The sequence below is a fragment of the Haliotis rufescens genome, unplaced genomic scaffold (assembly GCF_023055435.1).
Source record: "Haliotis rufescens isolate VD_foot unplaced genomic scaffold, xgHalRufe1.0.p SCAF_10, whole genome shotgun sequence".
Classification (NCBI taxonomy): Eukaryota; Metazoa; Mollusca; class Gastropoda; order Lepetellida; family Haliotidae; genus Haliotis; species Haliotis rufescens.
This window is the reverse complement of record NW_025963780.1, coordinates 10,788,086-10,813,684: the sequence shown is the minus strand read 5'-3', so window position 1 is coordinate 10,813,684 and position 25,599 is coordinate 10,788,086. Positions and strand designations below refer to the sequence as shown.

The following is a 25,599-nucleotide window of genomic DNA, read 5'->3' as shown; positions in this document are numbered from 1 at the left end:
CCTCGACTGCGTGTCATCGTACCTCGACTGCGTGTCATCGTACCTCGACTGCGTGTCATCGTACCTCGACTGCGTGTCATCGTACCTCGACTGCGTGGGTCGTTGCTCATCATATCGATCACTGGGTGGGCTGGTCCAGACTCGATTATTGATAGGCCGCTGAATGCATATTTGCTTTACAAGAAAGTTGTAAAACTAAAGGCATATTTTAAATTCAAGTAATAAATTGTTAGTGGACATTATGTATTTGTTATTTATGTATGGTAACACACATGGTTCATGATCCCACAAGGACACTACTGCCTTGCCCGGGGAAGACATTTTCTTGAAAAACTGGATAGAAATATATCAATATATGCCGTTGTGCAAAAAACCTTAGCACTACGACTGTCGTAGTAAGTGTGTGTGAAGGTATGGGAGATCACATTTGCGCTAAGATCGCTTTGTACAACGACACCCTGCATGATCCCCGCTTCATATTTAATACAGAAAGGATGCTTGCAACACAATATAGCACGGGACGTCGTGAAACCTAGAGGGAGGGCTGCACGAAGGAACGAGAGCTCAGGGGCTTACTTAAGATGTCCTCAGTCACGATTATACCGACAGGTCGGGCGTCATGACCCATCTCTCACCTTCGCTATATTCTTCTAATCCTTATTCCGGGCCTATGTACTAGACTAAGTGGCGAGGTGAAGCATAATGTATCCAGAGCAGCTGTAAAGATAAGATAATTATGTTCGTCTGACACAACTGTTCCACACAAGCAGTGCACATGTTACGATCAGCAATGGCGGGTCTCCTGTGTTTGTTGTTATGGCTCGGGGTCTGTGCTGCAGCTGATCTCACAAAGCTGGAATGGTCTGACTGTGGTATGTGTATTTCATAATTACCATGACAGTATTTTAGGCGTTAAGGAATTAGCTGATGTTTGATCTCAGCGAAATAAACGTTGAACTTGAGCAACGTGGCTTATCTGGTCATGTTATCTTGAGATGTTAATGCCCTATCTACAAAGGTACCATCTGTAGATTTAGTGACAATGGTTCTGAAATCTTCAGAGTAAATTTGTGCTGAAAGTATATGTTTGGGACTGGGAACTAAATTTCGACACATCCGATTCGACACATCGGAGGTTAAATAATAATGAATAAAGAAGGAATACGCAGGGACCAAGTTTTTACTTCGAGACATCCGTCAAAGTTCTACACAACGGTTGGCCGATATTTGAAGGACAGTATTCATTGGTCCATATTATCAAATTCCAACAGAGATAGAGGATGATACAGTGATATTGATAGAAAGTTATAACCTGTTCTGCTTCGATATAGGCATATCTTAGAACAAAGTATATTTATAAAGTGGTCAAGTTAGTTAATCTACCCATGTATGGACTTTACCATGTCTACCGAAACTAAATATAACGATAGCGGCATTAACTATTGATATTTTAACTTGTCATCCCGTATCGATACATTGCCATTAGCAAGGGGCAAGTACAGGTCACCGATATGCTCCTCCAAACACTCTTCCTTACAATGAATACGATAAGTGTCGCCCTACTCTTGACTCCAGGATCTGATTCCGGCCTCACCATCCACAAAATCGACATCTCCCCAATGCCTGTCGTTGTCCCCGGCGACTTGCACCTCACCATCAACGCGTCGTCGACGAGGAAGCAGCTGAACCAGATGAAGTTGTCGGTGCACGTGAAGAGGGATACTTTCCTCCTCAACATCCCCATTCCCTGCCTCTTCCACGTCGGATCATGGTGAGGAACATCGGCCCACATCTAGCATCCTGTTCATACGTCAGAGTGTGATCCGTGAATTTAGAATTGGTCTTCAGAAACCCATGCTTGCCGTAAAAGGTGACTGCTTGTCGTAAAAGGCGACTAACGGGATCGGGTGGTCAGACTCACTGACTTGGTTGTTGCATGTCATCGAATCCAAATTGCGTAGAGCGATGCTCATGATGTCAATCACTGGACTGTCCGGTCCAGATTCGATCTTTTATAGACCACCGTCATACAGCTGGAATATTGCTGAGTGTGGCGTTTAACAACAAACTGTCGTAAGGTAATCATCCTCGATTATTTAATGCGTTAAATCTCCATTCTATTGGATTAAATCCCATTGAGCCATTAGAATTAGAATGGCATGACTCTTGAACACACTGTCCAATAAAATAACACTCGTGTGAGAGAAAGTCTGTGTTAAGTTACTAATTATCAGATGAAGATAGTAACATCAATGGTCAATCGAAGATATGGGACGGGTAAAATTATGATGGAATGGAGAAAGATGATAATATGTAATAATCTCATGCATTGCTCAACATCGTGAAATAAAACGTTCATATACCAAGATACCAAGTCCAGTGACATGACACAGCCTTATGTATACATGTACATGTATGGTTGTGTAAGTGAATGAAGCTTAAACTTTGAGCATTATGCAGTTTCATTACTATCAAACTTACCGTATGTTGTACCGGAAGCCTGAAGATACACAGAGTAACATGTCAGTCTGTAGGGCAGGACTAACATGTATGCCGATTAAAGATATATGGCATTATGTTTTACATATTTAGATTGATATTTGATATATTATTATGTCAAATGTTAGTCAAATATATAATTATACATAAATATATAACATTTGACATAATCATAGATCTAAATATGTAAAAAAATAATGCCACGACACTGTAGCTAACCTGGACATGCAATGAATTGAAAGACCGCCACGTAATATATGTTAAAAACTTTCAGTCAGGTGAGCTTTAGAGTGAAAATTGATACTTTTTTAATATTCACTCTACATGAAATTAAAATCACATTTATCAAAAATTCAATGACATTTTGTTCTTAATGGAAATTTAAATGTAAAGGAAAGATGAAATCCCATGACTATCCCCCTTCTGTGTTCTTCCTTCTAGCACCTATGACGACACATGCACACTCCTAGCGACGATGCAGAAGGAGAATTGGGCCGGCATCATGGGCGACATCGGGCTCCAGATCCAGCAGATGCTGGCGTCTGTGGGAATTACGACATATTGTCCCGCTGTAGTCCAGAGCATCGACCTCCAGGACTATGTACTGAAGATGCCGGCCGTTCCCTCCATATTGTCCTGGTTCGCGGAAGTGAGTTGAGAATCTGCGTCCCCCTTGTGTATCGCGTTGGGACTTCCACAACGTGTTTGCATCTTGAAAGCCTCCCTGATCCATCGGGATGTCCCGAACACTCTGGACCTTATATGATGATTGTTTTCTATCATCAAACACAAGTAGTATCTTTGAAACCCTTCCCTGTTGGTGATTTACACAGACCCCCACAATGACCCCAAGAATGTAGGACATCTGTTAGGAGGTGGAGGGGAAGGGGGCTGGGATAGTATCGAAACAAATATATTGTCCCATAAATCTTCAGACGGTTGAAAAAAATGAAATTGCCTGCCACCAAAATGTAAAAATCTACCTCATGGTTTTTAAATAAAAAATGGTTTTGTAGCTGTAGCTGAAACATATGTAATCTCGTGAAAATCCCAGATCCCTGGTTTATTAGGGGGTCAATTGCCAATTTGAACTTCATTGAAACCTTTTAACACCAACTTCGTCTGAAGCGACATATCGAGTTGACGATGTAACTTGATGGTCATAGCAGAACTCACGTTGGTAGGTATCAGTGTTCTGTTGCTGGTCACCTCTTGTCTAGAAATGGCGACATTATATTTCTGAGGGTCCTCACGACTTCTTCATACTGCTTGTAAAAAGCCGTGTCTGGCACTTGTCTTCTAGGGACAGATCAATCAGGCTCGCTGAATCACGTCCCTTTTCAATGAAACACGGTTACAGTAGTTTGCCAAGGTATCCTCGAGGTCAGCAGATAATCCCCAGCAACCCACTATTGTCGTACGAGGCGATTCAGAGGATTAGGTGGTCAGGCCTGGTGACCTGGTTAACTGCATGTCATCGTGACCCGACAGCGTGCATATTGCTCAGTATATCATCACTGGTGTGTCTGGTCTAGCGTCGACTACTTACAGACTACCGCCATGTAACTGGAACACTTCTGTGTGTTAAACAACGAACAAACCAGTCTGGCCTTCCCTCTCGGCGGAATCACACCTCTTCCTTGTGGAGGGACTCGGCCGAGATAATGTCTCGGCCATGTGTGAAGCTGACCTTGTAGATAGGGCATCCTTGAACGTCTAGATTCATATACATAGTCAAATTGGCAAGCAACACAAGAGTTAGTCGGCAAAAAAGTGGGGTTTGAATGTTTTTTATTAGTCACAACAAAGTCAGTAAATGTCACTGGATTTTCATCGATCACTTGACTGTTTGGTTTCTTGACAGACGGCCGTCGCATGGCAGGAGTACTCCTGTGCAGCATCAGGCGATAGATACTTAGTAATACTTGTATGTGCAAATTGTGTGAGTGGTAGGCAGGGCACGCTTACCCTTGTCGCGAACACCTGGTGTCATCACTGATATTCAGCGGTCCATTCATAGAACTTTCACAGCTATTGTGCCCTTTACGCCACATGGAATCTGTTTCGGTGGATAATCTAGACTGGCTGTTTATTCTCTTGCATTTACAATGTATATTTGAATGACTTGAATCGAATTTGTAGTCCTGTCAATTTGCTTGTCGTCCATCTTGTCCTCTTCTCTGCAGGGCAACTACGAAGCTACTGCGACGGCCGTGGACACAGCGACGGGGGAACAGATGCTGTGCCTCAACGTGAAGCTGACGGTGAAGGAGAAGAAAGAGCCGTGCACGGGGTGGCTGTGTGGACGTCGGCGCCGCAGCCAGCACTAGCTGAACACCAAAGTCGCACATTCGTCATCAGTCGCCCCTTTCCGTAACAGGTGGCCACATATGGAACCAACTTTGGTACTTCGTCGAAGCCTTTAACGCCTTTATAAATTTATGTAAAACGGGAATTTCTAATTTCATACTTTATGATATAATTGTATTTATCAAATCAGCTTTGTAAATTCCTTTTGTATTAATTATTGTATTCACTACCTACATTAAAGGAAATTACTTTAGCAAATAGTTCTATTTTGCCATTGGATTTATGCAATATGTATTAAACATGATAAACTTTAGAATCATGTTCCTTCGGTATTGGGAGCATGCTTGTGAACACATGACAACGCCGTTTGTCTTCATTTAACATCCATTGTTTGCCCTGACACATCCTGGAAGTAACACTCGTACTTTCCAAACATTTGCATTCATGTTTAACACTCACAAATAGATTGTGCATTCCTATATCCCATGACATTAACATTCCCATGGCTGTTAACCTGGTAGAGCATAACGTTACAATCTGAGACACCTGGCCACGTGTACACCCGAGCACACGGCCACGTCAAGTCCATGGGATATTCACGTGTATAAGTAAGACTGTTCCACAGCATACTCAGCATTCCCTTACATCTTCATTAAATAGATTTCCGATATACTTCAGGCGACTGTATAGTGACTGCACCAACTGATTTAACTCACTGTTTTATTTAAGCGAACAATATTGACTGACATGATTATTCGATTGAAGCATAGGTCTTTCAAAATAGTTCTTTCTGACGTTTTTTGCGAATGTTTTCTATCCGATCGCCAAAACAGCCTGTTTGTTCCACAAATATGAAATCCTTACAGGTCTGTCTATCTTAATATCTACCCATGCTTTCACCAACACAAAATGCTTGACAATTAGTAAAATATATTTGAAAGCAGAAGAATATGGAGATTTGATCTAACTTAAAGATGACAACGTCAATATATGATGATTTGGTAGCATCAAACTAAACAGTAAAGAACCGATTAACTTGAAAGGTAAAGAGAGACGCAGAGTCTCTCTCTAGAGTCTCTGATACCTCTGATGTTTAATAAACTGGTAAAGAAAGAAGAAAACACACACACACTAACATATGTTCAAGGTTATTTGCTAGAACCAGGAAACGCCTAACAAACTAGCTGTCTTCAACTGAATTGTCTAGTAAATAAGGTATTGCTCTATCTTAAATTATGTGTAATTTATGTTTCTGCCTTAGAAGAAATATGACCGCGATACACTTAATTGTTAACACTTCACTCTTCCCCCTCATTGTATAAGTCTTCTTCATCCTTTACGTATTTTAAGAGGGTTTTGTCTTTCTTTCTGAATCCACTGGGTGTACTATTACCCAATGATGGATCTCGGGGTTGATCTTTGCGTAGATGATTTTCTATGTTTGTTATAGGCTTAATATCACGTCTTGTTCAATAAAGTGTTGAATATTTTGTGTTATTTCTTCACATTGTTCTCTTTGACTTTCACGCAAAGCGCTGACGGAGCTACCAGAGCTATCAACTCGATCTTCATCCCAAACGAGTTCAGCCTTGGCGCTTCACAGTGAAAGGGTTCTTGAAAATTCTGAATTTAAGATGAAGGTTCATATTTGAGTCTATTATTGCTTCATAACAACTTGACAAAGTGATTTCATCCTCTTTCATGTGCAGGTTTCTGGTGTACATTTCCAGTTGAGTGTGAGCTTATTAACACGCAAGTTTGGATAATAATAGATTGATTTGACATTCCCAGTGAAAAATACATCCACTGAAATATGAACTTCACATTAATGGAATCAGAATGATCGCCAATGCTAAAATTTTATAAACATATTTACAAAGAGAATCAACGGGGAGTTTGGAACTTGCTTCCATTCAGAGTTTTGAAACCATCGCCCACAACGCCATCCCCAGTGAACCCTGACACCGACAGCTGATACTCCGAGGCCTCGTCGCCGACAGAGAAGGCGCTGAGAGACACTTTTCCTTTCACGGAATCAGATCTCTTCAAGGACACGTAAAGCATATAAGGTCGGACACTGGTCATAGGCGTCATAGCATGCTCAAACATACAGTAATACTCGTGACATAGAGAGTGTTGCAGTGACTAGGAAAGCATGAAGCAGGGAAACCATGTACATCGACACTATGCCGTCGTTGGAAGAGAACAGTGAGTTAGACGGGCACTATGACCATGTAGATACTTTTGCAATCTTCAGTGCTAACGTTATCAGCAAGAACCCAGGCAATTTCATATCTGTGGTGAGGATTCGTCTGACAGTCATCCAGCATGCTCCACCAGGCTCCTCTATGCCACTCGGCACACGGGTAGACTGAATTGTTGCAGTGGTCCTTGGCACAGAAGTGACTCCCATCCAGGGTTCTAGCTGGGTCCCCGAGGTTGAAGCGGTCTCCAAAAACGCCATCCCCAGTGAACCCTGAGACCGACAGTTGATACTCCGAGGCCTCGTCACCGACAGAGAAGGCGCTGTAAGACACTTGACCGGGAGTGGTATCAAATTTCTTCAAGGACACGTAAAGGTCATAAGATCGGACACTGGTCAGAGCGTGTATCTTCTCTAGGCCAAGCCACATGTAGCAGTCGGAGTTGTTGAACCCAGACTTGTAGTCGGCCCAGGGCACGTCGAGGTACGTCACGGGTGTCGCCTCGCAGCCACTGATGGTTTTGTCCCTGAACATCATCATGGTAGTAAAGGTATCAAAATCCGAGCACTCTATGTCAAACGGCGCCTCGGAGGTGTCCGGCCAGACTGAGTACGTGCCGGGGGTTGTTGATATGTACTGACCAATGTCCTGACAGTCTGAAACCCAAATCACGTGACAATATAACAACATAGCAGGATGGGTAGTGTTGTGTTTTGAGACAGGTGGCAAATCATACAATTTAAAAAAAATGGATGCCTGTTTTATAGAAGTATGAATATTTACGGTCAGGCTGTGTGAAATACACACATTAAATGGAGTGAGTGAGGGTTTGTACTATTTTAGCAATACTCCTGCAATATGACTGTGGGGACAGCAAGAATGTGGTTTACTTTAGAATCATGTTGGGAATCGATCCCGGGCGACGTTTTAAACCATGGTGTTCTTGTATATTGATAAGACTCATTACCTTCAATCCGAGTTTCACAGCGTGTTCCGGTAGTGGAGGAGACACAACTACAGGTTGCGCCGTCTGACGTTCCGCCATTTTCACAAACTATCATAGCTGCTTTAGTCGTTGTCGATGTTTGCATAAGTGATGATGTAATGGCTTCCGTTGTGGATGATGTGATGGCTTCCGTTGTGGAGGATGTGATGGCTTCCGTTGTTGAGGATGTGCTGGCTTCAATTGTGGAGGATGTCATGACTTCCGTTGTGGATGATGTGATGGCTTCCGTTGTGGAGGGTGTCATGGCGACTGTTGTGGATGATGTGATGGCTTGCGTTGTGGAGGATGTCATGGCGACTGTTGTGGAGGATGTGATGGCTTCCGTTGTGGATGATGTGATGGATTCCGTTGTGGAGGGTGTCATGGCGACTGTTGTGGATGATGTGATGGCTTGCGTTGTGGAGGATGTCATGGCGACTGTTGTGGAGGATGTGATGGCTTCCGTTGTGGATGATGTGATGGATTCCGTTGTGGAGGGTGTCATGGCGACTGTTGTGGACGATGTGATGGCTTCCGTTGTGGATGATGTGATGGATTCCGTTGTCGAGGATGTGCTGGCTTCCATTGTGGAGGATGTGCTGGCTTCCGTTGTGTAGGATGTGATGTCTTCTGTTGTGGATGATGTGATGGCTTCCGTTGTGGATGATTTGATGGCTTCTTTTGTGGAGGATGTCATGGCTTCCGTTGTGGAGGGTGTCATGGCGACTGTTGTGGACGATGTGATGGCTTCCGTTGTGGAGAGTGTCATGGCGACTGTTGTGGATGACGTGATAGCTTCCGTTGTGGTCGATGTCATGGCTTCTGTTGTGGAGGATGTCATGGCTTCCGTTGTGGAGGATGTCATGACTTCCGTTGTGGAGGATGTGCTGGCTTCCGTTGTGGACGATGTGCTAGCTTCCGATGTTGACGATGTGCTGGCTTCCGTTGTGGACGATGTGATGGATTCCGTTGTGGATGATGTGATGGATTCCGTTGTCGAGGATGTGCTGGCTTCCATTGTGGAGGATGTGCTGGCTTCCGTTGTGTAGGATGTGCTGTCTTCTGTTGTGGACGATATCATGACTTCCGTTGTGGATGATGTGATGGCTTCCGTTGTGGATGATTTGATGGCTTCTTTTGTGGAGGATGTCATGGCTTCCGTTGTGGAGGATGTGATGGCTTCCGTTGTGGAGGATGTGATGGCTTCCATTGTGGACGATGTCATGACTTCCGTTGTGGAGGGTGTCATGGCGACTATTGTGGATGATGTGATGGCTTCCGTTGTGGACGATGTGCTGGCTTCCGTTGTTGAGTATGTGCTGGCTTCCGTTGTGGATGATGTGATGGCTCCCGTTTTGGAGGATGTGATGGCTTCCGTTGTGGACGATATGATGGCTTCCCTTGCGGACGATGTGATGGCTTCCGTTGTGGAGAGTGTCATGGCGACTGTTGTGGATGACGTGATAGCTTCCGTTGTGGTCGATGTCATGGCTTCTGTTGTGGAGGATGTCATGGCTTCCGTTGTGGAGGATGTCATGACTTCCGTTGTGGACGATGTGCTAGCTTCCGATGTGGACAATGTGCTGGCTTCCGTTGTGGACGATGTGATGGATTCCGTTGTGGATGATGTGATGGATTCCGTTGTTGAGGATGTGCTGGCTTCCATTGTGGAGGATGTGCTGGCTTCCGTTGTGGACGATATCATGACTTCCGTTGTGGATGATGTCATGGCTTTCGTTGTGGAGGATGTAATGGCTTCCGTTGTGGAGGATGTGATGGCTTCTTTTGTGAAGGATGTCATGGCTTCCGTTGTGGAGGATGTGCTGGCTTCCGTTGTGGAGGATGTGATGGCTTCTGTTTTGGACGGTGTGATGACTTCCATTGTGGAGGATGTGATGACTTCCGTTGTGGAGGGTGTCCTGGCTTCTGTTGTGGATGATGTGATGGCTTCCGTTGTGGAGGATGTTCTAGCTTCCGTTGTGGAGGATGTGATGGCTTCTGTTGTGAAGGATGTCATGACTTCCGTTGTGGAGGGTGTCCTGGCGACTGTTGTGGATGATGTGATGGCTTCCGTTGTGGACGATGTGCTGGCTTCCGTTGTGGACGATGTGCTGGCTTCCGTTGTGGACGATGTGATGGATTCCGTTGTGGATGATGTGATGGATTCCGTTGTTGAGGATGTGCTGGCTTCCATTGTGGAGGATGTGCTGGCTTCCGTTGTGGACGATATCATGACTTCCGTTGTGGATGATGTGATGGCTTCCGTTGTGGAGGATGTGTTGGCTTCCGTTGTGGAGGATGTGATGGCTTCTTTTGTGAAGGATGTCATGGCTTCCGTTGTGGAGGATGTGCTGGCTTCCGTTGTGGAGGATGTGATGGCTTCTGTTGTGGACGGTGTGATGACTTCCATTGTGGAGGATGTGATGACTTCCGTTGTGGAGGGTGTCCTGGCTTCTGTTGTGGAGGATGTGATGGCTTCCGTTGTGGAGGATGTTCTAGCTTCCGTTGTGGAGGATGTGATGGCTTCCGTTGTGAAGGATTTCATGACTTCCGTTGTAGAGGGTGTCCTGGCGACTGTTGTGGATGATGTGATGGCTTCCGTTGTGGACGATGTGCTGGCTTCCCTTGCGGACGATGTGATGGCTTCTGTTGTGGAGAGTGTCATGGCGACTGTTGTGGATGACGTGATAGCTTCCGTTGTGGCCGATGTCATGGCTTCTGTTGTGGAGGATGTCATGACTTCCGTTGTGGATGATGTGATGGCTTCCGTTGTGGATGATGTGCTAGCTTCCGATGTGGACGATGTGCTGGCTTCCGTTGTGGACGATGTGATGGCTTTCGTTGTGGATGATGTGATGGCTTCCGTTGTGGAGGATGTGATGGCTTCTGTTGTGGAGGATGGGATGGCTTCTGTTGTGGAGTATGTCATGGCTTCCGCTGTGGAGGATGTGTTGGTTTCCGTTGTGGACGATGTGCTGGCTTCCGTAGTGGACGATGTGATGGCTTCCGTTGTGGAGGATGTCATGACTTCCGTTGTGGAGGATGTGATGGCTTCCGTTGTGGATGATGTGCTAGCTTTCGATGTGGACGATGTGCTGGCTTCCGTTGTGGACGATGTGCTGGCTTCCCTTGCGGACGATGTGATGGCTTCCGTTGTGGAGAGTGTCATGGCGACTTTTGTGGATGACGTGATAGCTTCCGTTGTGGCCGATGTCATGGCTTCTGTTGTGGAGGATGTCATGGCTTCCGTTGTCGAGGATGTGTTGGCTTCCGTTGTGGACGATGTGCTGGCTTCCGTAGTGGACGATGTGCTGGCTTCCGTTGTGGAGGATGTCATGACTTCCGTTGTGGATGATGTGATGGCTTCCGTTGTGGATGATGTGCTAGCTTCCGATGTGGACGATGTGCTGGCTTCCGTTGTGGACGATGTGATGGCTTTCGTTGTGGATGATGTGATGGCTTCCGTTGTTGAGGATGTGCTGGCTTCCATTGTGGAGGATGTGCTGGCTTCCGTTGAGGAGGATGTGCTGTCTTCTGTTGTGGACGATATCATTACTTCCGTTGTGGAGGATGTCATGGCTTCCGTTGTGGAGGATGTGATGGCTTCTGTCGTGGACGATGTGATGGCTTCCATTGTGGAGGATGTCATGACTTCCGTTGTAGAGGATGTCATGGCTTCCGTTGTGGATGATGTGATGGCTTCCGAAGTCAGAACATCAGTCGTTCCCTGCATGAGATGATGCCCAGTTAAGATGGTCCAAAATATTCCCTTTTACCTTCTGTTTGTTTGTTTGTTTGTTGTTTAACTCCGCACTCAGCAATATTCCAGCTAAATGACGGCGGTCTGTAAATAATCGGGTCTGGACCAGACAATCCAGTCACTGATTGGTGATCCAGTCACAAACGCAATTGGGATACGACGACATGCATCAACTCAGTCCTCGAGCCTGACCTCCCGATCCCGTTAGTCGCCTCTTACGACAAGAATAGGTTAATGAAAACCTATTCTAACCCGGATCTTTACCTTCTGAGTACTGCAGCTGTTACCGTTGTATTCGGAATGTGCGTCTATACAATTCTGTAAAATTGTACTGATTGTTATGAACGTTTACATTCTACACTTGCCCCCAGGCCAGTGCGTGAGGATGGTTCAACACCGTGTTGTGTTTAACTTACAGCATAGTGAGCCTACTTAGATTTCATATTATATAGTGATAGGACTTTATGTACGTTTACATATAATTAATGTCAGTCTTCCTCAGTCAGTTACGCTTTTCTCTCCTTAAAACATCATTCATTCTAAAGAGCACATTTGTCTCTTTCTGTCATATATCACTGCAACTTGTGGATGAAATCAACTGCCAATTCCAACTAACCGCTGTCAAATTAAGAAAAGACTCTTTAAAACCTCCTCCATGTTGGAATAATAAATGACCGGGTCTGGGCGAGACAATCCAGGGATTGATCAACCAAGTCACCAAGCCTGACACCATATCCACTGAGTCGCCACTCAGACAACAGAGTGTAAGGAACTATTCTAACTCGGTTACTTCGGGTTTGTGTTCCAAGAATGTTTAATATGGCGACAAGAATGACAAACAATGGACCGGAAACCTGCCAGTATCAAAACTCTGTGTTATCAGGAGCTGTGGTTATGAAAAGGGTAATTATCTCACCTGCATCCTAGCATCATCCTCCACAAACAGTTGACACGTGACGCGGGGGACGCTGCCTGGTTCAGCTGTCGTTGCCATCAGGTAACAGACGTCGTCGTCGGGGCAGTAGACTACGCCGGTGCAGGGCTTGACGCCGACACACCGAGCAAGACATTCAGCACGGGACGATGTTGTCACAGACTGGATGCCCGAGAAGTTGTCTGTTGTGACAGAGTTGACCAGTCTGTATGCAGAATTCAGACAGAGCTTCTCGGAAACAATAGCAGCTTGTACTCTCTCAGAGTGAAGGAACATCACCCCCAACATGTAAAATATGACCATTGTGATATAAGCGATAAGTTTCAGACATGCAGCGCACACAGATTTTGTGATCAACTGCAGGTCGAATGATCGGCTGAGCGTATTTCTAAGACCTTGAAGTTGCAAGTGTTAGCTAAACAAATGTTATCGAATACCAAAGTTTTGATTCTATACTCAAGAAATACAAAAGACTTCGCTATGGGATAGACTTGTTTACTTTTAATTAAGTGTGTAAATGTTTCACGTTTTTTAAATTACTTTGTTTACGACGTTGTCCATAGCAACAGAAGTATTGAAGTGGACTGCGCTTATTGTGTATTATTTTATGGAAACTGTTTTCAAATTGGTTGTTTAAAAAACCATTCCAGTTTACCAGTGTGAAGGGAGAGATTTATGTTCCAAGTTCGACAGACCTTGAACTAGCATACAACATCAATTAATGTTTTCTCCCTTGCTTCTCACAGTGTGTTATGTATTTATCCTAAACTCACAGTGTTCTCCATGTTTAGTATTTATTTTATGGATAGAGTCACATATGTTGTATGTTATTTTTTTTAAAGCAAAATATTTAAAAAGCGTCACCTTTCCACATTTCTTCAGCGATCCTGACCATCTGATCCACTTAGTCACCTCTTATGCCAAGCATAGGCTCTTACTCCCATAGGAAACCCACCAGGGGGAGACAGTATTCCTATTCTTACCAGGAGTCTCAATAGAAAACAAGGAAACACAACGTAAAGCGTTGCAGTTGTATGGTCACAGTACATTTTGTAAGCAATCTTGAAGTTTTGTTATTTAAGAATACAGCCGTTCTTTGAAACATATTTTATCAGTCATTGAGTGTCAACTATACAAATTGTTTGACACTACACCAATATCAACCAGTGTGTAGACCTCCTTGATGCTTCTTTAGTATTCACATTTTAAAATTCTTTCACAACCCAGGTAGACAAGCAATGTCCGCATACCATGTATGTGTATACCCCACTATTTGACTGGAGTCATTGATGCCGCATGCCGACTTATCTTTTCCAGGGTATGCACTTAAGTCTTATCTACATAACACTCTTTGTTTATCAAACCAGGTATTTATTCCACATAAGTAAGAATAAGATATATGGATGAACAACTTCTTTATTACAACTGGGAGTGACGTTTCGGTGTTTCTGATGTTTGTCTTTGAAACAGGATGTTACTAAGAGTGAAGTATTTTCATTGAGATATAAATCAATACCAGAAACTATTGTTGGGACATTACATACATCAGTATACACGTTTGTGGAACGTTTTAATTCACCAAGTTATTGATTCGGGAAGTTGGAGGGTGAGGTATTGAAATAAGTGGAGGTCTTCTCTTAGCATATACTCACCCGGGCCCTTCAGAAAGTTGGATCTAGAAATATAGCATTTGGCCTTTAATCATTTAGTAATACACGCTTTAACCACATACATGTATTATGATACGAATCCTAGCTTTTATCTGCGATTAGGTAGCAATGTGTGATAAATCATCTGAGCTTTCACATGTCTCTGTTCATCAAGTACTAACAGCTTTTGCAACATTGGCATTTAATATTGTGCCACGGTATATTTGAAGTCAGTAGGTGGGACAAAATCTCCATACCTACAAAAACATGAGCAAAAACCAATTTCAGTAGTCTTACAGGTTGGCACTATGTCATTTAGGTTATTCAATGAATGATGTTTCAAGTTTTTTAGACAGTTTCAGCTGAGCTTCATTGATCTTTTATTGAGATTCCTTAACCCTCACTAAGTATTTCCTTCTCTATTGTTAGTTCGGTGGTGGCGCCTGTTGCCCATCCATGGTTGGGACGGTTGTGATATGGTTGTCGCTGAACAAGAAGTCACCTAGCCATGTCCAGGGCCGACATGCCTGTAAATACTGTCCTGTGACCACTGATGCTGAAATACATTGTTAAGAAACAGTTATTACATATCATTTTGTGATAACTCAGCATCCAGCACGCAGTAAAATGCAGTGTAATATAGACACACAGTCATGTAACCTGTACATGGTGTAATGTGTCATGTAACTGATGTCAGCCTATGTCAATCCAGCACATCCGCTCTGGCAGGGGAGGTGATGATGGTTGAAGAACGCCACCTGTTTGGGGCCTCACTGCAGCACTCTTCCTCTCTTGGCTGATATCATTGAAGATAAATTCCAGTCATCAGAATGAGAACAATTTCCCGATCTGTCTTTACCTTGAAAATAATCAATTTTTATATAATCATAATGGGATATTGTATACACTGCAAAACAGATCAAGAAATTCCACTTAATAAATTTGTTCATTGAATTTATATTTGAAAAGCTAATTGTGATTTTAATTCGGATTCATCGACGACTCCAAACTAAGTTCCTCTGGTGGGTTCTTGTTGTCCAAGGTATTCTAACACTGCATTCCAGGCAACTACGACCTCGACGAAGCCATTACATTGGTCGTAACTACGTTACCAATTATTGGAGATATTTGCTGCTGCCGGCCTCTAGAGGTCTACATAAATCCCTGTTATGGTTGAAGAAGGCACGTTGGGGTTGTGATACATTATTTAATCAGTACTATAGAAATAATTGCAGTAACAAAAGCACAGGTGGTCAATCTGCCTATGACGCCATCATCCCTATGCACTGATATATTACATATGGATCAGCAGGGTGCATACAATCATCTGTATTTGATTATGCCTTCAAACAAATATACGTGAAACGTCTTTGCAAAAGTTATTAATAGCATTATTTTAGCAAATAACATTACCATTTCCATATCTGTGAATGTAAACAATTGTTGGATTATGATATTGCTTAAAGTTTTTGTCATGCATATGTTAAATCTTTTTCTGTAAATTTTCTAAATTTCATATTAGTAGAATTATTGTAAGCTGAAATGTCACCAATCATGAATTGCCATATTCCTGCAGTTTGTTTTATGTTTAACGCCGCACTAGGCAATGTTTCAGCTACATGACGGCAGTCTGTAAATAACCACATTAGGACCAGACAATAAAGTGATCATAGATAGCACAAGGAGGCCATGGAATTGGAGCCACCAGATCCATTTAGTTTCCCGGCAAGCATGGGTGCTTTGAACTAATATTCTTACCCAGAATCCCCACAGCTGAAACATTATGTTCATATGCTCTCAATTTCAGGTGTTAATTGATTAATCTTTTTCCGGAGTGTCATTCATAAGTTGTTATATTATTGTTAAATCAGACCACATTTGAGCATTTTATATGTTTGTATTGTTATTTATTATTTCAAGCAAAACCAATTTAATAACTATGCATTTTTTTGAGACAGTGATAAAATCCCACTCGAAAAGGGCCGACGATTTGATATGCTGGGGTAAGATGTGTCTAAAACAAACATGTAATCAATTGTAGTTTTCTTTGGGTATTTGAAAAGGTTTACCTCCTACGAGCAGTCTTTTTCGGTATTTACAAACAAAAACAAAGAACTACATTTTTAAAATATAATTCTGTCTCTCATGCTGTTTAATGTGACTCAAAAAAGTGCATCTGAATTCATGCGCTGCCCCAAGTGTGTCAGATATAGCGTGAGCTCATAAAATCGAAATACGTCTATGTTACAAAAAAGACGAGTAGCGCTTGTCTGCATGTACGAGGGGTGGCTGATCTTGTTCCATCATCTGGCAAGGTGATGTATTCGGCTTTCGATGATTCCAAATGAATCCTACTGGTGGACTGCCTCCCAAAAGGTCAGAGTGAGTGAGTGAGTGAGTTGGGTTTAACGCCGCTTTTAACAGTATTCCAGTTATATCACGGCGTGTCAGCTTAATGTGGGAGGAAAGCCCGAAGTGATGCAGGTCTCAGACGTTTACCACTTCGGTGAAACCCACGAGCACGGGTATGGTGCTGACAAACCTAGAAACATAATCGGGGCGAACCGGGATTCGAACCCACAATCATAGGTTTCTGGCGTGCCTAAGGGACGCAACTCTGCACAGCGAATCGCGGCGCCGTAGACGACTGGGCCACCCGTGCCCCCCCCCCCCCCCCCCCCCCCCCCCCCCAAAAAAGGTCAGAGCATTAATGGCCAATGGTATGCAAATCTGCTTAGCCAACTGCGTGAGGCTACACTTGGTGGTAAACATCTCCTAAGTAACTGTGTAACAGTGTATTTACTTGTGTATTTACGCGGATACGTATATGCAGCTTATCTTGAATGCTGACTGCTTTCTTCTGAAAGTCGTGACCTGAGGAAGATGGCGTCTATGTCAATATGTTGACACTTCCTGGAACACAATAAAGTAACATTTTTATTTCTGTAACTTTATCGACTTCTCCTTTGCTGAGTTTAAATAATATTCTTAAAACATGTGAAATGAAAAACTGGAGGTACACAGGTAGATAACTTCCTGTGTTATTTCATTGAACAACTTAGATTTGCCCGAGGCTTATGGCTTTCTAAGCGTTACCTAATGTTCTACTTGTTTACCTGTTCCGGTGGATATAACACTAGTGAAGAAACTATTGAGTTCCGATGAGACAATAGCTCTACTCTTCACAAACAACTGGTTGACAGTCGACTATAGTCTAACATTTACCCAAGTCTCACATGACAAGGGTGTCGACGCTACACAATGGATCCCATTGGCCTATTCTGTGCACCTCATCGTGAGTGTACTTGTAATGGACAAGTGTAGATGTGTTGTTGTTTTTATTGTTGTTAGGCTTCAGTTATTATCATGAACATATTTGCGTAGCTGTAATTTGTATTCCAACAATATCAATGAGTTTATTTGATGTGAGGGGTAGGGATGGTGAAGCCTTGTGTTGAGATGAGCCCTTCCCTTCATGGGAAGAAAATACTTCCTGTAGCCACGACTTCGTACCCATGTACTGTTCCACTTTTACTATCCGGTGTTTTCTGCACTTCAACGTGTATTATTGACCAGTCATTGTCGGGCAGTCAAAGTTATTAGTGACTAGTCAAAGTTGGATAGTAAATTATTAAAAGTTATTTGCGACCAGTAACAGTCGTCTAAGGCGAAGCGATTCGCTGTGCAGAGTTGCGTCCCTTGGGCAAGCCAAAAACCTTTAATTGTGGGTTCGAATCCCGGTTCGCCCCGATTGTGTTGCTAGGTTTGTCAGCACCATACTCGTGCTCTCTGGTTTTACCGAAGTGGTAAACGTCTGAGACCTGCATCACTTCGGGCTTTAAGCTTTCAGCTTTATGCTGACACGCCGCGATATAACTGGAATACTGTTAAAAGCGGCGTTACCCAACTCACTCACTCACGGATAGTTAAAGCGGAGATGTACATAGCACTGTTACCATATTCCTACTATTCGGTGCTCATATGCAGCGTAACAACATTGTTTCTGGAAGGCACGAAGACTTCACATGCGAATATAAGGGCAGTGCTGTCTCGTTTGTGATCCTCTATTATTTCTGCAGGTTTACATTGGCTACTAAAAAGATCCCCAGTTTGTAAATTGACTTGAACGAAACTAAAAGTTGAAGTCAGAAGTCAAAGTTGGTGCCACAGCACGTACACGTATAGCGTGTGACTGAATGTTGTTTAGCGCCGTAGTCAGCAATGTTCAAGCTACGTGTGTGAATGTGGTGGCGACGTATATACACTGAAAGGCAAAAGAAACGTCACTTCTGAAAATACTGATAAAACTTAACAAACACTGGCAGTTACAAGTTCTGTGGTCAATAAACTCATTTATCGTTCTACTGCTTCTTTTTGTTGCCTTAAAGTCCATTTAACAATTGAGTTTAAAATGGAGTGCAATGGGACTCAGTTGCGGAAAAGTCTTGTTAAAAATATCTTGGATGGTATGGGTATAAAAGACACCCAAAACTGTTAAGCTGGCTTTCGTTATTTCGATTCATCAGCCATGCCAAGATTATCGGGAAATGAGAGACAACAAGCGATCGGAAGACTGCAAGCAGGCCAGAGTGCACATGTCGTTGCAAATGTCACCGGCAGAACGATATATAGTTTGCAACATCGCCACAACACCACCGACGACCGACCGCGTAGTGGTCGTCCTAGAGTCACTACTCCCAGACAAGATCGGTTCATGACACGCCAACATCTGCAGAACCGACTCCGAATGGCCACTGAAACAGCTCGGCAAACCTTTGGCAACCACCAGCGTGCCATGTGATCGTACAGTCCGACGTCGCCTAACTGCCAACATCATCTCGTGCCACCGTCCTGCTCGTGTACCCATCCTGAGAGATCGTCACCGACAGGCCCGACTGCAATGGGCCAGACAGCATCAAAATGAGCGTCAACAGCAATGGAGAAGAATCATCTTCACTGATGAAAGTCGCTACTGTGTTTCAACGGTGGATGGCAGAGTCAGGGTCTGGCGAAGGAGGGGCGAACCTTATGCTGATGCTTGTGTTATGGAACGAGCATCATGGTTTGGAGTGGAATCGGACTGAACCAGAGAGTGGGGCCTGTGGTCTTTCAGAATATTGGTCCAGGCAGGGGTAATGGCATCACAGCTCTCCACTACATTGACCAAGTCCTCAAACCCCATATCGTGCCTTTTTTTGCCCGTCATCAAAACCACACCTTTCAGCAAGACAACGCCCGTCCCCACACTGCCAGAGTCACCAGGGACTTCCTCCAGCAGCACAACATCCCAATCATGCCTTGGCCTGCCCTGAGTCCGGATTTGAATCCCATTGAACACTTGTGGGATGAGATCCAACGCCAACTCAACGACGTACGCCCAAGGCCGACAACTGCAGCAGAACTGCGTGTAGCGTTCCTGAGGATATGGGCCCCTATCCCAATGGCCTTCATCAAACAGGCTAGTCCACTCCATGTACAGGAGATGTGTGGCTGTAGTCAACGTGCGTGGTGGCCACACCAGGTACTGATTTTGAACCCCCCAGCAGTGATGTCTTCTGGTGCCTCCCCAAATTCACAATTCGCAAAAAATATTCCCCAGACTGTTAATTTCATGTGGGTCAAACACTGACTTTCTCCGATGTCTTTACTTACATATATAAGCATTTGAAAATAAAGATGTTTATATGATACATCCACATGACGTTTCTTTTGCCTTTCAGTGTACAATGGACCAGGCAAATAGCGACTGGGAGCATGAACAACGATTCACGTCATGACGGCAGCAGCTTGACCATATGATCTCAGCTATGCTGAGGACCACCCCTTCCCCGGAATATCCACGGGGATATATGGCAATGTGTAAGCATAACATTTGGAATGTTGTTATTTCGTGGAACCGTGGTCGTTCGTGAGAGCTGTTCCTGCTTGGTTTCGCTACTCAGGTCGTCCATCAACGTATATGGTGGTGATGTCTGTCCACACCGTCGGATTAATGGAGTTATGGATACTTTGGATTTATGCAATATTTATTAAACATGATAACATTTAGAATCATGTTCCTTCTGTATTGGGGGGCACGGGTGGCTCAGTCGTCTGAGGCGCCGCGATTCGCTGTGCAGAGTTGCGTCCCTTGGGCACGCCAGAAACCTATGATTGTCGGTTCGAATCCCTGTTCGTCCAGATTATGTTTCTAGGTTTGTCAGCACCATACCCGTGCTCGTGGGTTTTGCCGAAGTGGTAAACGTCTGAGACCTGCATCACTTCGGTCTTTCCTCCCACATTAAGCTGACACGACGCGATATAACTGGAATACTGTTAAAAAGCAAAAAGAAAACGAAACCAAAAAGACACACACAAACATATATTCAAGATTATTTGCTAGAACCAGGAAACGCCTTATGATTCCTAACAAACTAGCTGTCTTCAACTGAATTGTCTAGTAAATAAGTGATTGATAAATCTTAAATCATGTGTAATTTCTGTTTCTGCCTTATTTTAGAAGAAGAAAAATGACCACGATACACTTTATTGTTAAAGTGCAAGCGCCCCTCGAACGATGTGGACGATGTGATGTCTTCTGTTGTGGGGGATGTCATGGCTTTTGTTGTGGACGATGTGATGTCTTCTGTTGTGGAGGATGTCACGACGTCTGTTGTGGACGATGTCATGACTTCTGTCGTTGAGAATGTCATGACTTCCGTTGTGAAGGATGATATGGCTTCTGTTGTGGAGGGTGTCATGGCGACTGTTGTGGACGATGTGATGGCTTCTGTTATGGAGGATGACCTAGCTTAATTTTTTGAGGGTGTCGTGGTTTCTCTTGTCGTGGCTTCTGTTATGAACGATGTCATAGCTTCTGTTGTTGAGGATGACATAGCTTCAATAACTAAGGGTCTCATTTTTTCTTTTGTGAACCATGTGATGGGTTTTGTTGTGGACGATGTGATGGGTTCTGTTGTTGAGGAGGACAGCTTCAATTGTTGAGGGCGTCATGTCTTCTGTTGTGGAGAATGTCATGGCTTCCGTTGTGGAGGATGATATGGCTTCTCTTGTGGAGGATGACATGGCTTTTGTTCTGGATGATGTGATGGCTTCTGTTGTGAACGATGACGTGGCTTCTGTTATGGACGATGTGATGTCTTCTGTTGTTGGGGATGTCATAGCTCTTGTTGTTAAGGATGTCATGGCTTTTGTTGTGGAGGATGTCATGGCTTCTGTTGTGAAGGATAAGATGTCTCCTGTTGTGAAGGATGACGTGGCTTCTGTTATGGACGATGTGATGTCTTCTGTTGTTGGGGATGTCATAGCTCTTGTTGTTACGGATGTCATGGCTTTTGTTGTGGGGGATGTCATGGCTTCTGTTGTGAAGGATAAGATGTCTCCTGTTGTGAAGGATGACGTGGCTTCTGTTATGGACGATGTGATGTCTTCTGTTGTTGGGGATGTAATAGCTCTTGTTGTTAAGGATGTCATAGCTTTTGTTGTGGAGGATGTCATGGCTTTTGTTGTGGAGGGTGTCATGGCTTCTGGTGTGAAGGATGACGTAGTTTCTGTTGTGGAGGGTATCATGGCTTCTGTTGTGGAGGGTGTCATGGCGACTGTTGTGGATGATGTCGTGGTTTCTGTTGTAAACGATGTCATGGCCTCTGTTGTGGACGATGTCATGGCGTCTGTTGTTGAGGATCTAATGGCTTCTGTTGTTGAGGATGTCATGGCTTTTGTTGTTAAGGATGTCATGGCTTCTGTTGTTGAGGATGTTATAGCTTCTGTTGTGGACGATATGATGTCTTCTGTTGTGGACGATGCCATGACTTCTGTTGTTGAGTGTGTCGTGGCTTCTGTTATGGACGATGTGATGTCTTCTGTTGAGGAGGGTGTCATGGCTTCTCTTGTGGACGATGTGATGTCTTCTGTTGTGGAGGGTGTCATGGCTTTTGTTGTGGACGATGTCATGGCTTCTGTTGTGGACGGTGTCATGGCTTCTGTTATGGACGAAGTGATGTCTTCTGTTGAGGAGGGTGTCATGGCTTCTGTCTTTGACGATGTCATGACTTCTGTTGTTGAGTGTGTCATGGCTTCTGTTGTGGACGATGTGATGTCTTCTGTTGTGGAGGATGTCATGGCTTTTGTTATGGACGATGTGATGGCTTCTGTTGTTGAGGGTGGCGTGGCTTTTGTTGTGGAGGGTGTCATGGCTTCTGTTGTGGACGATGTCATGGCTTCTGTTGTGGACGGTGTCATGGCTTCTGTTATGGACGAAGTGATGTCTTCTGTTGAGGAGGGTGTCATGGCTTCTGTCTTTGACGATGTCATGACTTCTGTTGTTGAGTGTGTCATGGCTTCTGTTGTGGACGATGTGATGTCTTCTGTTGTGGAGGGTGTCATGGCTTCTGTTGTTGACGATGCCATGACTTCTGTTGTTGGGTGTGTCATGGCTTCTGTTGTGGAGGGTGTCATGGCTCCTGTTGTGGACGATATGATGTCTTCTGTTGTGGAGGGTGTCATGGCTTCTGTTGTGGACGATGCCATGACTTTTATTGTTGAGTGTGTCATGGCTTCTGTTATGGACGATGTGATGTCTTCTGTTAAGGAGGCTGTCATGGCTACTGTTGTGGACGATGTGATGTCTTCTGTTGTGGAGGGTGTCATGACTTCTGTTGTTGAGTGTGTCATGGCTTCTGTTGTGGACGATGTGATGTCTTCTGTTGTGGAGGGTGTCATGGCTTCTGTTGTTGACGATGCCATGACTTCTGTTGTTGGGTGTGTCATGGCTTCTGTTGTGGAGGGTGTCATGGCTCCTGTTGTGGACGATATGATGTCTTCTGTTGTGGAGGGTGTCATGGCTTCTGTTGTGGACGATGCCATGACTTTTATTGTTGAGTGTGTCATGGCTTCTGTTATGGACGATGTGATGTCTTCTGTTAAGGAGGCTGTCATGGCTACTGTTGTGGACGATGTGATGTCTTCTGTTGTGGAGGGTGTCATGGCTTCTGTTGTGGACGATGCCATGACTTCTGTTGTTGAGTGTGTCATGGCTTCTGTAATGGACGATGTGATGTCTTCTGTTGTTGAGTGTGTCATGGCTTCTGTTATGGACGATGTAATGTCTTCTGTTGAGGAGTGTGTCATGGCTTCTGTTGTGGACGATGTGATGTCTTCTGTTGTGGAGGGTGTCATGGCTTTTGTTGGGGACGATGTCATGGCTTCTGTTATGGACGATGTCATGTCTTCTGTTGTGGAGTGTGTCATGGCTTCTGTTGTGGACGATGTGATGTCTTCTGTTGTTGAGTGTGTCATGGCTTCTGTTATGGACGATGTCATGGCTTCTGTTGTGGAGGGTGTCATGGCTTCTGTTGTGGACGATGTCATGGCTTCTGTTGTGGACGATGCCATGGCTTCTGTTGTGGACGATGCCTTGGCTTCTGTTGTGGACGTCGCCTTGGCTTCTGTTGTGGACGATATGATGTCTTCTGTTGTGGAGGGTGTCATGGCTTCTGTTGTGGACGATGCCATGTCTTCTGTTGTGGAGGGTGTCATGACTTCTGTTGTTGACGATGTCATGACTTCTGTTGTTAAGGATGTCATGGCTTCTGTTGTTGAGGATGTGATGTCTTCTGTTGTGGAGGGTGTCATGAATTCCTTTGCCGACGATGACATAGTTTCAGTTGTGGAGGGTGTTATGTCGCCTATTGTGTTCGTCAAAGCTTTAGATGTTGCGGGGGAAGTCAGAACATCAGTCGTTCCCTGCATGAGATAATTCCTTGTAAAGATGGTCCAAAATATTCCCTTTTACCTTCTGTTTGTTTGTTGTTTAACGCCGCACTCAGCAATATTCAAGCTATATGACGGCGGTCTGTAAATAATCGGGTCTGGACCAGACAATCCAGTTATTGATGTCATGAACATCGATCAATGCAAATGGTATACGACGACATGCATCAACTCAGTCCTCGAGCCTGACCTCCCGATCCCGTTAGTCGCCTCTTACGACAAGAATGGGTTAATGAAAACCTATTCTAACCCGGATCTTTACCTTCTGAGTACTGCAGCTGTTACCGTTGTATTCGGAATGTGCGTCTATACAATTCTTTAAAATTGTACTGATTGTTATGAACGTTTACATTCTACACTTGCCCCCAGGCCAGTGCGTGAGGATGGTTCAACACCGTGTTGTGTTTAACTTACAGCATAGTGAGCCTACTTAGATTTCATATTATATAGTGATAGGACTTTATGTACGTTTACATATAATAAATGTCAGTCTTCCTCAGTCAGTTACGCTTTTCTCTCCTTAAAACATCATTCATTCTAAGGAAGACATTTGTCTCTTTCTGTCATATATCACTGCAACTTGTGGTTGAAATTAACTGCTAATCCCAACTTAACGTTGTCAAATTAAGAAAAGACTCTTCAAAACCTCCTCCATGTTGGAATAATAAATGACAGAGTCTGGGCGAGACAATCAAGGGATTGATCAACCAAGTCACCAAGCCTGACGCCATATCCACTGAGTCCCCACTCAGACAACAGAGTGTAGGGAACTATTCGGTTGCCTCGGGTTTGTGTTCCAAGAACGTTTAATACTGCGACAAGAATGACAAACAATGGACCGGAAACCTGCCAGTATCATAACTCTGTGTTATCAGTTGCTGTGGTAATGAAAAGGGTAATTATCTCACCTGCATCCTAGCATCCTCCTCCACAAACAGTTGACACGTGACGCGGGGGACGCTGCCTTGTTCAGATGTCGTTGCCATCAGGTAACAGACGTCGTCGTCGGGGCAGTAGACTACGCCGGTGCAGGGCTTGACGCCGACACACCGAGCAAGACATTCAGCACGGGACGATGTTGTCACAGACTGGATGCCCGAGAAGTTGTCTGTTGTGACAGAGTTGACCAGTCTGTATGCAGAATTCAGACAGAGCTTCTCGGAAACAATAGCAGCTTGTACTCTCCCAGAGTGAAGGAACATCACCCCCAACATGTAAAATAAGACCATTGTGAAATAAGCGATAAGTTTCAGTCATGCAGCGCACACAGATTGTGTGATCAACTGAAGGTAGAATTATCCGGACGTGAACGTATTTCTAAGACCTGGACGTTTCAAGTCTTAGCTAAACAAATGTTATCGAATTTCAAGCTCAAATAAGTTTTTATTCTATCCTGAAGACTTAAAAAAGACTTCGCTATAGGATAAACCTGTTTTAACTTTTTTAATTTATTGTGTAAATGAAGACTTTGATAGGCATTTTGAAGT

The 25,599-nt window shown here is 44.1% G+C and overlaps 4 protein-coding genes across 4 annotated transcripts; 2 read left to right on the top strand and 2 right to left on the bottom strand.

The window, feature by feature from the left end:
- Positions 1-723: 723 nt before the first annotated feature.
- LOC124145334 (ganglioside GM2 activator-like) lies at positions 724-6,299 on the top strand. The gene is made up of 4 exons (XM_046515052.2): positions 724-872; positions 1,576-1,771; positions 2,941-3,148; positions 4,686-6,299. The coding sequence occupies exons 1-4, from the start codon at positions 776-778 to the stop codon at positions 4,827-4,829; spliced, it is 645 nt and encodes a 214-aa protein (XP_046371008.1). The 5' UTR covers positions 724-775; the 3' UTR covers positions 4,830-6,299.
- Positions 5,619-10,663, bottom strand: LOC125377701 (mucin-5AC-like). The gene is made up of 4 exons (XM_048391682.1): positions 7,981-10,663; positions 7,074-7,669; positions 6,775-6,833; positions 5,619-5,677 (listed from the first exon to the last, which is right to left on the bottom strand). The coding sequence occupies exons 1-4, from the start codon at positions 10,661-10,663 to the stop codon at positions 5,623-5,625; spliced, it is 3,393 nt and encodes a 1,130-aa protein (XP_048247639.1). The 3' UTR covers positions 5,619-5,622.
- Positions 6,949-7,470, bottom strand: LOC124145322 (ryncolin-1-like). Its single transcript, XM_048386824.1, has one exon. The coding sequence runs from the start codon at positions 7,440-7,442 to the stop codon at positions 7,023-7,025; it is 420 nt and encodes a 139-aa protein (XP_048242781.1). The 5' UTR covers positions 7,443-7,470; the 3' UTR covers positions 6,949-7,022.
- A 10,669-nt stretch (positions 10,664-21,332) lies between the features above and the next one.
- Positions 21,333-24,098, top strand: LOC125377700. Its single transcript, XM_048391674.1, has one exon. The coding sequence runs from the start codon at positions 21,333-21,335 to the stop codon at positions 24,096-24,098; it is 2,766 nt and encodes a 921-aa protein (XP_048247631.1).
- The last annotated feature ends 1,501 nt before the right edge of the window (positions 24,099-25,599 follow it).

What these genes read in the sequence shown, in the direction of transcription:
- LOC124145322 (XM_048386824.1), bottom strand. Translation starts at nt 7,442, where the DNA reads ATGTGGCTTGGCCTAGAGAAGATACACGCTCTGACCAGTGTCCGATCT.
- LOC125377701 (XM_048391682.1), bottom strand. Translation starts at nt 10,663, where the DNA reads ATGACACTCTCCACAACAGAAGCCATCACATCGTCCGCAAGGGAAGCC. An exon ending in CCTGGGTTCTTGCTGATAAC is followed by an intron (nt 6,834 to 7,073) that starts GTTAGCACTGAA and finishes ATTCCGTGAAAG; the next exon opens with GAAAAGTGTCTCTCAGCGCC. An exon ending in CCTCGGAGTATCAGCTGTCG is followed by an intron (nt 5,678 to 6,774) that starts GTGTCAGGGTTC and finishes TAAGATAGACAG; the next exon opens with ACCTGTAAGGATTTCATATT.
- LOC124145334 (XM_046515052.2), top strand. Translation starts at nt 776, where the DNA reads ATGTTACGATCAGCAATGGCGGGTCTCCTGTGTTTGTTGTTATGGCTC. An exon ending in GCTGGAATGGTCTGACTGTG is followed by an intron (nt 873 to 1,575) that starts GTATGTGTATTT and finishes TCTTGACTCCAG; the next exon opens with GATCTGATTCCGGCCTCACC. An exon ending in TATTGTCCTGGTTCGCGGAA is followed by an intron (nt 3,149 to 4,685) that starts GTGAGTTGAGAA and finishes TCTTCTCTGCAG; the next exon opens with GGCAACTACGAAGCTACTGC.
- LOC125377700 (XM_048391674.1), top strand. Translation starts at nt 21,333, where the DNA reads ATGTCTTCTGTTGTGGAGAATGTCATGGCTTCCGTTGTGGAGGATGAT.